Below are 14,061 nucleotides of genomic sequence, written 5' to 3'. Positions count from 1 at the left end.
CAAAACTGTTTGAAATTAGGATCTATGAACAAGTAGGAAAGCTTACCTAAGGTAACCAAGATGACTCAAACTGCTACACCCTCTTATTGTTAAGAGTCCCACATCGGTTACGAGTTGACCTGACAATTTATTTATAAGTGGGGGCAATCCTCACCTCACAAGCCGGTTTTGTGGGGTTGTGTTAGGCCCATAATACTTATCTATGTTAATGAAGAGCTTGTATCTGCTAGCACTAATAAACCTTGCAAGAAAGACAAACAACACAAAAGTCCCAAGAACCTGTTAGGAGACAGGAATTCCTTTCACTAAAAAGCACAAGTAGTGAGTACATACAAACTCGTTTAAAAAAGGTTGTAATCAAAATTCAAAAGCAATATCAAATATTTTTATACTCAAATATTCTACATAATTGTTGTTATGTATGTTTAGAATTCTTCAGGAATATGTGCAGTCCTTTGCTTATCATGGCAGAATCTTTGTTTTGTTGCCAAAGGATATCTTTAGACTTCCTTTGCTCTAATTTGTGACTTTTGAGTGTGACGTATGTTTTTTTTTACTGCGAGTTGGGGAAACGTTTAATCGAAGGAGTAAAATCATTTTACTATTTTGAATATCATTTATATGAATCCTTTTAAAAAAATATCATTTATATGAATTATATTCATGATAATCCAATTTTACAAAGTGTTTTTTAAAAAATTATTCATTATTTTTATTTATTTATTTTTGGTTCATTTGGTTTTATCTATATAATGTAGATTGGTTTTGAAAAGTAAAATATAAAACAAGTAAAAAAAAAGATTGACCCTTTTTTTTGTGGTAAATAGTGATATTTTAAGGGAAATGACAAATTGTATCAAGAAAATTTCAAGACAATGTATTTGCTAAAACATTTCCTTAATTACATACTATTACCTCCTTTGATTTCCAACAAATAACAAATTTAATTGATTGAAACTTTTTCTTAATCAATTCTTGATAAAATCTCTTTAGATAAATAACAATGCTCTCATAAAATTATTCTTAGGACAAATTAACCAAAAAACTTAAATGCTGAACTCAATGAATGCATTTGTTGCATGACCATTGCATTAACAACTTTTTCAGCATCATAATAAAAGCATATCAAGTCACTCCACCCTTGCTCGATAACTTTTTCATTTACCATCGAATAGGTGAACCGACGTTATTGGTGGTCCATCAAATAGGTCAAAAAAGAAAATAATTGGATTATTCAAGTACTCCATATTGGTCATTGGATCGAATAGGGAACCACCATCAACTTTATTTTTTTTAAACTCTTCCATTCAATGTGAGGAAACGACCAAAAACATTTTAAATGATATTGCAATTGCAGAAAAATGTGAATGCAAGCAATCCTATTCCTCAAATGACGTGTTATGTAACTCTTTAATTTCATTTTTGATTCATCTTTTGGGTGTGACTCTTCCTATAAGCATTTTTTCAGCAGATTGAGCATTGTTGGGGTTCATGAAGCAATTACCTCATTTTTTATAATTAACCAGTCACAAATCCGTGCAATGTGTTGGTATAATTTTGAACAAAACATACATACACAAATAATAATAAAAAGTGTAAGAGTTTTTTTGGTTACAAAAAGTGTAAGAGTTTGAAACCAAAATAAAATTTAAAAGTTTGTGGTTTTTCAAATTATAAAAAGGAGGCTTAAATGCTCTTTTGGTCTCTTAAATATTTATTTGGTATCGCTTTGGTCCCTTAACTAAAAAAAAGATTGTTTGAGTACTTTAATTTAATTTTCGTTACATTTTTTGGTCCATTCCGTTAGGTTTCTGTTAGGTTTAATAAAAAACGTTAAGTGTGGTACACGTGTCGTTTTGGCATTGGCTCTGGAAACATTAAGGGACCAAAGTGATACCAAATAAATACTTAAAGGACGAAAAGAGCATTAAGTTTTTTTTATCATCTTCTTCATCTTCATCAAAACCTTCATCATATTCATCAATTAAATCCAGAAAAAAAAGGAAATAATCGAAAAAAACTAAAAAAAACTAAATATCCACTAATTCATCTTGCAGGACATTGATTCATCTTCAACCCAAATCCATAACCCCTCTTTTATTTAACCATGCCCAAATTCATCTTGCAAGACATTGATTCATTTTCGAGTTCAATAACTCATCATCAACAGTCATCGTCGCCGTTTCTAGGAGGATCTACTATCCACTGTCGTTTTTCTAGATTCAAAGTTTTGGTGAGAGAGAAAAATGGAAATGGTTTTAGGAAACTATAAAGAATAAGATTGAAGAAATGATGGATTTTGGGTTCTAAATTGGTAAAGATTGAAAAAGATTTTTTTTTCTGAGTTAGTGTGTTGTTGATGATGAAGATCATGAAGAAGATGATGAAAGGAGAAGGAAGAAGGGGAATAATACAAACCCTAACGTTTTTTTTGATTTTTTTAACAAAAGGGACCAAAACAGGTAACGAGATAAAGATATAGTACTCAAACAATCTTTTTTTTAGTTAAGAGACCAAAACGATACCAAATAAATATTTAAAGGACCAAAATAGCATTTAAGCCTAAAAAGGATGTTGTATTTTTCCCTTATTTAAGTTATTTATTTATGAGAAATGCTAGCAACACACATTGTAACACGCATTTTCAACACGCTCTCTTTGATTGGTTAAAACTCACATGGGACCCACATGAATTGGTGGGACCCATGTGAATTTTAACCAATAAAAAAAAGTATGTTAGAAAGTGTATGTTACAATATGTGTTGTTAGCATTCCTCTTTATTTATTTAAGTAAATAAGTGGTAATTACCCATTCATTAGAAAATGGTCTTTATTCTTTCTCTTAAATTTAGTAACCATAATGAGTGAGTGGAGGAGTAGTTTTATTTTGCACGTGTTTTAATTTTTTTATAGTAGATGTTATATAAAGAAGTGTAGTTCATTGTTTTGGTCCCCTAAACCTAACATCTCTATACAGAAAACTGACACCGTCAAAATGAGATTGTGGAAGGTTTATAAGAGTCAAAAACATCTTCAAGCAAAAACAATGGCGGGAGGTATGTCTCTACAATCCGTTTTTGTTTCCATTGTATAAGTAGAATTTCGTTTATGATTATATAGAAATTCTTACAAAGGATATGTAATATAATGGTATTTTCAAGTGTGAACAAGAGTTTACTATTGAATGAAAAATGGATGTTAAGAACTATTTCAACTACATAAACTTAACATGTCTTAAGATTTTTAATTAAGATATAGTGTCAAATTTATTTGTGGTTGTTTTTGGTTCAATGTGAATGATTTCTTAGACTTCCTTCATTACACACAAATTTAAAGAAAAAAGTTCAACATAACTATGTAGTTTAAAACAAATATTTAACATTATAGTTATAGCTAGGTGTTGGTCACTATTAACTTCTACCTCAACAATTTTAGATCAGTTTCAAGATTCAAGAGCATCTTTATCTACTATTGCAATTCTCTCTAATTACGTTAATTTGTTTTGTTCAATTCTACTTTCTAAGTTTTCTGAACTTGTTGACTAAAGTGTCATTTTCTTTTTTTTTTTTTTTTTTGAAGGAAAAAAAGTGCCATTTTCTTGTTAGGTGAGATTGTAAATCATGTTGATATTTTTGCTCTTTAAGCCCTTATGTTGCTTAATACAGGCAAAATATAACATCAAAAAATATCTTTTTATCTTATGGTATGTACCATTAATTAGTTCAAAAATGTTAAGCTTTGTTTTAACTAAATGTTGATGGAAGGTTTATAAAGTAATCAATTAATGGTTTTGATTTAAAAATCCAAGATTTCTTTGACAAAATTTGCTAAGTCAACTAGCAATCATATGATCAAAATGGTTGATAGTAACACCACCCTTTTCTAATTTCTACTACAATGGACTATTGTTGATGTATGTATTCTATGGGGAATAAAAATCAAGAAAACTATTCAACTATCATCCTACAAATTTACAGTTTGAGAAAAAAAATCGAAATATAATGTAAAATAAAAAAATGAAATAAATACATGAGAAATGAAAAGAAAATAACTTTAATGAAAATCCAAACTAATTAAAAAAAAACCACTTTAATTCACAATTGTAAATTTGTAACCAGAATTCAGAGAAGTTGAATATTTTTCTCCCTGCCCTATTATATTTTAAAATTGTCTACCACTTTCACACATCTTTTCCAATACAAAAGAACTTGAATATTCTTTTCTCCCTGCCCTATATTCTCCAACCTTCAAAACCAATACATAAATGTAACGAAATCAACACAAAAGATGTCACCAAGTAATAAAAAAACAAAAACATGTAGCAGTAATTAAATAATAAATTAATAAAGAAACAAAAACAAATTATGTAGCAGTATTAAATGATAAAATGAATAAAATACCTCATGATAATTTACTGTTACGACCCCCCTTTGTTTTTGTTCAGCCTTTCTTTGTTACGTTCAAAGGAACCCCTACATGATGTCAACAATGAAGAAATTACAAACAGACAAAAAAAATGATAATATTAAAGATGATAGCAACATAAAATGGACCCCCAATTAAACAATGATAGGAAACTACATTTTTTATAGAACATTTGGAAAGGTCAAATAACATGTAATTGACAATTGAATAGATTATTGATATTTTTAACCTTGATTCTATGAACATCTCCCAAAGTTGAATTGAATAATACTCCATCCGGTTCTATTTATAAGAAACATTTAAATTCTTTGATTTATTGCATAAATGATGTATTTGGTTTATATTCTAGACAAGATACATAAATTATACAATGAAACTAAAAAATCAATTTTATCTTATAATGATTCTATCTAGACTCTATTTTCTTTGACTTTATGACTTTGTAGTTTTATGAAATCCTTGTGAAATTTTACACTAAAAACCAAAGGCAAAATTTGGAATCGACGTATTTAGTCTATAATTGGTATCACGATGAATATGCCAGATTTATGGTGATCCGTCGTGACTTTTCAAAAGATACACTTTTGTAACCTTTGTAAAATCACGGTTAGTCATTGTGTTTCTTACAAGTAAAGATCTTCTCCATTTGTTTAAAATAAATGGAGAATACTATTTGGTGGGATATAAATACAAAAAGGTAGATAGTGGGTCCAACCACTATTAATTATTTATAATTTTTTTCAAATTTTATTATGTTTTTATTTCTCTAAATGGAAGAAATGGAGAGGACACTAAATAGAGAAGATCCTAACTCGATTTGACATACCCATCAAAATACGAAGCACACACTTAATGAATAAAAGAAACTAATTAAGAGCCTATATTAACAAAATTAATTTGCATTACCTGCAAGTTTTTGGCACACTCCAAGAAGGGTGTGAAGTTTTTCTCTTATCTTCAGGCAATGCCATATACTTCTTCCAATCCTCAAGCAAAATCTTAAGATCATTAACCTTGTTCTCCAAGCCAACACAACAATTAGCATGCATTGTTAAAGCTTTACCAAAATCCTTGCTAGATTGACAAAACCCTCCAAAATAGCTTGTGCTTAAGAACCTAATCTTAAGCTTTTTATTTGTAATTAAGGGATGCATTTTGATCTTGTTAAGAACATCTTGATCATGCATAGTTGGATATGTTTCTCTAGAGTTGAACCAAAATTTGTAGAACCAAATTGTTCTTCGATTTGATTTTACATATGTGAATCCTCCATTTGGATAGTTGTGCATGTCATAGGAGTTTCCATTGAAATAATCACAAGCAATTTGGAAATCTGCATCTTTGTAAAATTGTTTGAATGGATCCCTTAGCCACATTATATCAGTGTCCTGCAAATGAAAAAACACAACATTCAATTTGGGTATCATAATTTTAATGTGTTAATTGTGGAACTTGTCCAACCCCTTCACAGCTCTAAGCAACTTAATGAAGTGTTTATCAGACATGAAGCACGGACACGCCTCGAATTAGGTGTGTCCCAGTGTCAGACACCAACACGACACCGACACATATGATTACACTGAATTAATGTCATTTTATCAAATTATTATCGATGTCGGCGTGCCGGTGTCTGTGTCCGTGTCCGTGCTTCATAGTACATAATTGCTTGGTTCAAAAGATAATCAAATAAGCTTTGCACACACCCCATATAATGAAACATTTGGTATAACTTAGTTTAATCTATTTTATGACATAACCCCTTACACAAGTAACTATGAATCTCAATCTTAATCATCTCTATGTGTGTGTGCATGGTAAAGCATTTGAAGAAGTAACTTCTTGCACAAGAAATATACATACCGTGAACACAAAGCTATATCCCAAATGAAGAACAGCACCAAGAAATTCAATTCTTCTCCACATCATATGTAAGTAAGTTGGAGTCATGAAAAAAGCTTCATTGGTGAAATTGTCCCCTTTAGTTTGAAGTTGATAACAATATTTGTGCAAAGCAATGCAACGAGAGTATGCTTTTTGGTCCCATGTTATTACCACAAGATGATCCAATAGCTTTTGTGTTTGGTTCCCACCAATTTGAAAACTCTCAAGAAATTGATCAAATATTGAACCTGGTTCAGCCCATGCATCATTCAATGTTGTGATTATCACTGTTTTATCCTTCATTGATGCTTGTTTAAGAACACTCTTTAGCTTTGGATCATAGTACTCCTGTTACATAAACATATAAGACATCATTAAACACTTGTAAAAAAATTAAGTTCATATTTCATATAAGACATTCATCATTCATCAATGACATGGAAAGTGTGTGTTTGGTTCTACTTTTGGCAATGTCAAAGTGTATGTTCGGATTAGCGGTGGGTTTGGGAATCACAGTTAACCACGGTGATTTCAGAGAAAGTTAGGATTTAGAGTTTCAACAAACTCAAGGTGTCACCGTGATTTCATCAAACTCACTGTGAACAAACTTAAGGTGTGTTGTGAGCTCTGAAGTAATGCTAGAAGAAAGTTAGGATTTAGAATTTTAGAGTTTTTGCTTTACAATTTATTTTAATTTTAAAATTTATTATTCAACTTAATTTCACACAAATATTTAAATATAAATCATTTTACATTCAATTCACCTTAAATCAAAATCAACTTTTATCATTGCATAACCAAACACACACCAAGGCAATGCTAGAAGAAAACTAAAGTTACAATTTGGCATCACAATTTTTTTAAGCATCAAAATAAGAGATATTACAACCTATATTACCAAAATAAAACAGAGTAAAAATAATTACATCTGTCATAATGTATTCAACAAGATTCCTACACCAAAAAAAATAGCAACTAGCTTCTTATAAATAGATAATAAAGAGATAAAGCAATCCTTTGCTAAAATTCATGACATCAAAAAATGGTTAGAAATTAGGATTTAGGTAAAAAAAATCCAAAAAGAAAAGGTGTGCAAAAAGTACATTAAAGCCATCAAATTTGAAGTCAAAAACATATCATATTCATATTAATTAGGACATAGATAAACATAAATGAACACAAGATGGTTGGTCCCCTCTCTATTTTCTTATATACACAAGTGGCTCATAAGACTATTTGGGGTAAAAATTGTACATGATTTTTAAGTGGTTTACATGTCATGTTTACCTTCAAAATCTCACCTATGATCCTATATGTAGAAATATAGAGTGGAAACTGATTTGTGTGACACTATATCACCATTATTGAGGATGCCAACCTCAAAGAATAATATCCTACCAAGGAAAATATATCCCTTTATTCCTTTCCCACTACATTATATGAAAAATAAAAAAGGGTTGTAGACATTATGGATCATGGAACAATAGTAGTGCTTTTAACAAAAAGTGCAATTAATATATTGCTTTCTATAGTTATTTTTATGGTAAGTTGCATATAGATATATTGCAAGTTGCCAACAACTTATAGATATATAGCCTTCTATAGTTCCTTTCCCACTATTTTATGGTAAATACATCGGTGTTCGTTGAATCGAGATTAGGTTGATCATATTTTAAACTTAATTTTTTAAATTAATATGTATGAAAATCCAAACCATCTGATTTCAATCCAATGACATTCTGATTATACGAAACGTCTAGTATGTATCTGTGACCGAGTAATAAAAATTCCTATTTAAATGAGTAAAGTGGGCATAAACAACATTACCAACACAATTATTTTCATCTAAGCCAATAAAATTGGTAAATTGAAATTCTCTAATCTTTAAATAATTATGATGAAAGAACAATGTGGATTGGTAATGTTTATTTGAAATTAAAGCAAGCAGTCAACCCTTAGTCTACATTGGAACAACCATGTGTACAGCTGGTTATGTCTGATCAAAGGAAATTATATATGTTAGCACGTGGTTCATCAATATGGTCACAAACATGCAAAAACATTACCTTAAAAAAATGTAAATATGCAAGTTGAGGCAATGATGTTCTAAAGAAGACACCTATAAAAACAAATTAACACAAAAAAAAAAAAAAAAAACACAAATAACCATTTATTCTGAATAATTTGAAATCAGTTTTTCAATAATATTTTAGAGGTTAATAATTATGAAAAAACAGATAATTAAATTAAGTGATAAAAAATTATGAGCACAAATACAATAATCATGTGTATGATCAGACAAAATCTATCAAGTATTTAAGTTTATCATTTTCAACTTAAATCACAAAAACCACAGGTCATTTTAAATAATTTAAGTCTGTCAATGATCTTATGTTGACAATAAAATAACATGTGGTCCACATGAATGAATTTTATACTGTTATTATATTATTATATTGGATGAAATTTTTAATTGAAACGAAAAAAGCATAGCTTAAACTTATTGACCCAAAATTAAAGAGAAGAATGCTTTTGCTCTGTCAAAGCAAATAGAAAAGCATAGAATTTTTTTACAGTATTGTTTTATTTTTAAGAATCATGGGGATTAAGGTTTACTGCCCCATATATGCATGATTAATGAAATGGAGTTATGCCAAAAATATAAAAAAATAAAATAAAAATTGAATAACATGTGTTACAGGACATAGAAATAAATTTTATATTGGATGCAAAGAATATTAATCAACAGAAGCACATGTTCGGGAACTGAGAAGCATATCAATGATGCTTAGAACATGCTTATAAATTAATATGATTATTCTTTCAAAAAAATAAAATTAATATTATTATTGAAGCATTCTTTAGAAGACAATAGATAAATTACTCACACAAATACTAATTTTTTTATACATTGGTTAGTTGTGGAATATTCATTAACTGTTTCATATAATTAAAAATGATAAAATTATTTCGAGGAATCTTTCTGGAAATGTATAAAAATGTCTATAATTTGAAAACTTTCAACAAGAGTTCATATTATTAGGCCTCGGTCATTGTTGTCTTTAGTTGTGTCTTAGAATTTTCAGTTTTAAAATTTGAGGATCAGTTTGAATTGAGTTTCGGTTCTTACTTATGCCTTAAGGATCAATTTGAAGAAAAAGAAAAAAAAAAAGTTATTTTAAAATTTCCTTCTCAAATCTCGCTATCTGATACGCAGCTCATACCTCGTGTGATTGATCATGTTAAGAGCGATATAAGCCATCGAACATCTTATTCTTTTGAATTGTGATGTCTAGTTGACTCATATACATTATGTGAAAAGAATTTTGTAGTCGATGGTTAGACTAAGTTAGATGTTTCAGACTCTTCGAGACTCGTTGTTTTACGTGACACCTTGATGTATCTCCTATTCTCATTGTGGATGCTATGTTATGTGTGTTTTTTTTTTTTTTCTTTTTTCAATATAAAAAAAACCACCTTCTCAAACAAGTTATAAAGTTTTGACATGGATGTTCACATTTTAGGAGGTTTCTAGAATGTGGGGAAATGGGGAACAATTCACCAAAAAAAAATTCAATTGATGCAGAGTTGAAATTCTTTTGGGTCCAATGCATGGTTGAAAGTTGAAGCACTCAACACGTTGGAAACAAGGGTCTATCAAAATTAACAACCATGACATTGTAAAAAAGGCTTAAATATGTTTATTTGTTAAGGTTAACAACCATGACAATGTAAAAAAGTTTTACGGAATAATTAATCAAATCATATGATTTTTTTTTAAGGCAGTGTTATATTATCTTTTTTTTAGGCAGTATATCAATTAAAGTGACATCAATGACTATAAGTACAAAGGTTAAGTTTTGTACACGGTTAGCATTAGTCATTAAACTCATTTTTGTAAAATTAATCTGAAAAATTATCAAAAACTTAAGATGCTTTAAAATAATAATAAAATATTTAATATTTTAGAAAACTACAATTTACAGAAATCTATGATAAATACAATGATTTTGTTTATTATTTGTGTAAATTAATTAATGTTGTGATAATTTAGGAAGTGACATAATAGTGTGGCAGTGTTATATTGAATGTTTTTTGCACAATCAGATACACATTCATAAAAGTCATTTAATAGATTCAAAAATATTCCTTCAATAAATAATATTCTAATTAAATTATTACTTTTTTCATGGACTAATTTTATTATTCTAATAATAAGTTACTTTTTCATTTCTTTAAAAAAAATACCATTTTCACTAAAACTATTTTAACTAATTTTAGATTTATATTATACAAGTAAGAAGATAACAATCACAACTTGCTTATGATTTGTAAAATAAAAACTTATGATAATCACAAAGAAATTATACAATTCTATAGTTCAAGGAATATTATAAAAATGGACATGAGAAAAAGACCCTCCTCACACAATTTCGAATGATGCCAAAATCCAAAATTAAAATTCAAAAAATTCAGAAAATTTTGCCCCTTAGTCTGCTGAAAATGATGCATATCCCAATTAGTAAACGTAATCTTTTTATGTCATTAAAGTACTCAAATTAAGCCCCACACGCCACTACCCATTATCTACTAACCCTTATTTTCTCATTCCAAATCAATTGATCTTCTTATCTCTATCAAGAAATCTTAAAAATTTCTCTTCAATTCACTAAATAATATATGTTTAATTCACATGATCTTGTTTAACAAATAACAATAGGTTTTTGCTTCTTTTTGTTGATCAAATATGATATTAGATGTTATACAAAAAATAATAATATTTTGACTAAAGAAAAAGAATATCCTACTATTATACACATCATCATCACTATTTAGGAGGAGGAAAAAAGTAGGAAAAAAAAAAAATATGAATGAAACAGTAAATAGCTCTACTAAAAAAACTCTTAATAATCGGGGTTGGGTTCAACCCCACAAAATCAGTTTAAGATATAATAATTACATCGATTTATAAACATATATTCAGACATGTTGCTTTTTATCCAATACGAGACTCTTTAACAAAAATTTAAAACATCAAAGTATAATTTTTTTTTTCTGTTCATGTTTGACTTGGAGAATCAAAATTGCCCCACAACATCAAAGCAAACATCAAAATCCCAAAAACAAAATTCAACTCTTTAATTGGTTCCAAAGAAAAACAACATCAATAACCCAAAAATAAAAAATTCAACTTTTTGAATGCAAAACACATCAATAACCCAAAAAAAAAAAATCAACTTTTTGATTAGCCCACAAAATAATACACAAAACCCAAAATTCTAATTGTAAATCACAATCTAAGAGAGAGTTTGAGAGAGAGAGAGAGATTACTTGTGTAGAGATACCATTGAAGTAATGTGAGATAGTAGCAGGAAGACCAAAAGGAGAAGCAGAATTGTTATAAAGAAACATCCACAACACAGCAAAAGCAACAAGAAACATAATCATTTGCATAACCCTCCTAACAAAAACATGACTTCCTCCTGTTCCAATTGAATTCCATGCCTTATTCCCTTCTCCGGCGACGTTGTCGACGGCACCGGCAGCAGCATAATGATTCTTCATTGTATCAAAACCTTACTTGTTGTGTCACAAAAATATTGTATGTATCAATGAAGAAAACTATATTATAAGCTTCTTTGTTTTCTTCACCAACACTAAGGTTTATTTATGTAACTATATGTGTATGTCTTATGTAAGATGTTTTAGAACTACCTAGTATATAAAACAAAGTTTGAGGTTGTTTGTTTGGTACTCTTTGGAAGATAGATCACATGATTTTCAAGATGATGAAAAAAAAAACAAAGGGAATTGGAATTGGGAAAGTTTGTATAAAGAGAAACGGGTTTTGAATGCATTAATTTCGTGTTATAGATGCTGACAAATTCTAGAGAGAGAGTCTTTGGAGAAACAGAGTGACCAACTTGCAAAAGAAAACTAGTAATTAATTTTAGGATTTTTTTTAATTAATTAGGGAGAAAGATATTAGGAAATATTTATAATTTATACAATGTGTTTATATAGTATCCCTTAAAAAAAAAAGGTACTTTTTTATATACTATCAGCGAGTTATAATATATATGTAAGGTCTGGGGTTCGAATTCCGACATTATCACAAAAAATAGTGTCCCTAAAAAGAAGGTACTTTTTTTTGGGTACTATGGGAATAAAAAAAACAAAAGAGAAAAGAAAAAAAAAATGTACTTAGACTGCTACTAATATTTTAAGGTTTTTTTAATTGATTGGGGAAGAAGATAATAGGAAATAATTATAATTTATACAATACATTTATATCGTATCCCTAAAATAAAGTATTCTTTTTTAAGGTACTTAGTAGACTGCTACTAATATTTTAAGGTTTTTTAATTGATTGGGGGAGAAGATAATAGGAAATAATTTATACAGTTCATGTATATAAACAACTATCTATCTATACTAATTTTACTACCTCAAAAATAATAATAAACTATACTAATTTTACGGTTTTTTTAACTAATTTTACGTTTTCTTTATTGACTGGAGAATCATATATTATAGGAAATAATGTATACCGTTCATGTACATAAACAGCTAATTTTAAGATTTTTTTATTGAATTAGGAAAGAAGATAATAAGAAATCATTAGCACCTATACACAAAGTAGTAAAAATATTAGCTCAAATCCGGGTTTGAGTAAAAATATTAGCTTAAATCGGGGTTTGAATCTGGTCCCTTCATTTGTGTTTGTGAGTTTCTAATCACTTATAACATTTTTATTTATCTAAAAGAAAAACTATTATGTGCATGTCATAACTCAATCGATGAAATTGCCGAAATTATTAGTTTGAACATCTTGATTGGAGTTTGAACCTCAATTTTTCATTGTGTGTGTGAGTTTTCAATTGAGATTGTTATTTTGTTTATCTATCTAAAGAAAATATAGTTATACGGTTTGAAACAAAATACTAGTTATACGGTTTGAATTAATTTTGAGGCAAAAGGAAGACTTCTACTAATACAATTAGTTTTGTCAAAAAGAAAAAAAAAAACTAATACAATTAGTTATACAGTTGTAAGAACTTCTAATAATAATAAAATTATAAAGATACGGTAAAATATTAAGTTTGATACATCATAACATATATTTAAAAAGGAAGATTTTAAAATGAAGGTGAGTTCGTTGATAAGGAGTTGATTCATTCGCAAACAAAGAATAGTTTAATGCAAAATATCATAAAAATATTAAATAAATATGTGTATGTATTTTGGTTCGTTTTTTAAAAAATAAATCCAAAATTGGATCCAACGTTTTCACAAAATGATATCCGAATACATCACTAATATTTAATTTTATGTGATCGGTCATAGTCGATATAGTCTTTACGGTACTGTATATAAACTAATTTTAAGATTTTTTAATTAATAAGGGAAGAATTCTTAAAAAAAGTTAATATGGCAAGAAAACAATAGGAAATCTTTTATACATTACATGTAAATAAACTACTAATTTTTGGTCAAAAAAACTGCTCCATTTATGATTTTTTTTTTTATTTAATTACTAAAGAAGACAATAGGAAATAATTTAGTTACCATATTCGCGGTCTAGCTTGATTCAGTTTTGAGGCAAAAACCATCTGATTTACTAAATCAATCAATTGAACTCGAGTCGTAAATGAGTTTCACCAATAACGAATCGATCAGGAGAACCCAAATTTAATTTTTAGATGAAACAATTTTTAGCCAGACTATCTTTACTCCAAAAAAGAGATAAAATAA

At 28.6% G+C, this 14,061-nt stretch overlaps 1 protein-coding gene across 1 annotated transcript; it reads right to left on the bottom strand.

Moving 5' to 3' along the window:
• Positions 1-3,923: 3,923 nt before the first annotated feature.
• Positions 3,924-12,228, bottom strand: LOC11417309 (uncharacterized protein At4g15970). Its single transcript, XM_003620280.4, has 5 exons — positions 11,638-12,228; positions 6,286-6,654; positions 5,332-5,813; positions 4,401-4,472; positions 3,924-4,245 (listed from the first exon to the last, which is right to left on the bottom strand). The coding sequence occupies exons 1-4, from the start codon at positions 11,869-11,871 to the stop codon at positions 4,418-4,420; spliced, it is 1,140 nt and encodes a 379-aa protein (XP_003620328.1). The 5' UTR covers positions 11,872-12,228; the 3' UTR covers positions 3,924-4,245; positions 4,401-4,417.
• Positions 12,229-14,061: the final 1,833 nt, after the last annotated feature.

This window comes from Medicago truncatula, chromosome 6 (genome assembly GCF_003473485.1).
Source record: "Medicago truncatula cultivar Jemalong A17 chromosome 6, MtrunA17r5.0-ANR, whole genome shotgun sequence".
Lineage (NCBI taxonomy): Eukaryota > Viridiplantae > Streptophyta > Magnoliopsida > Fabales > Fabaceae > Medicago > Medicago truncatula.
The sequence above is the reverse complement of the archived record's forward strand: the minus strand, read 5'-3'. Positions and strand labels throughout refer to the sequence as shown.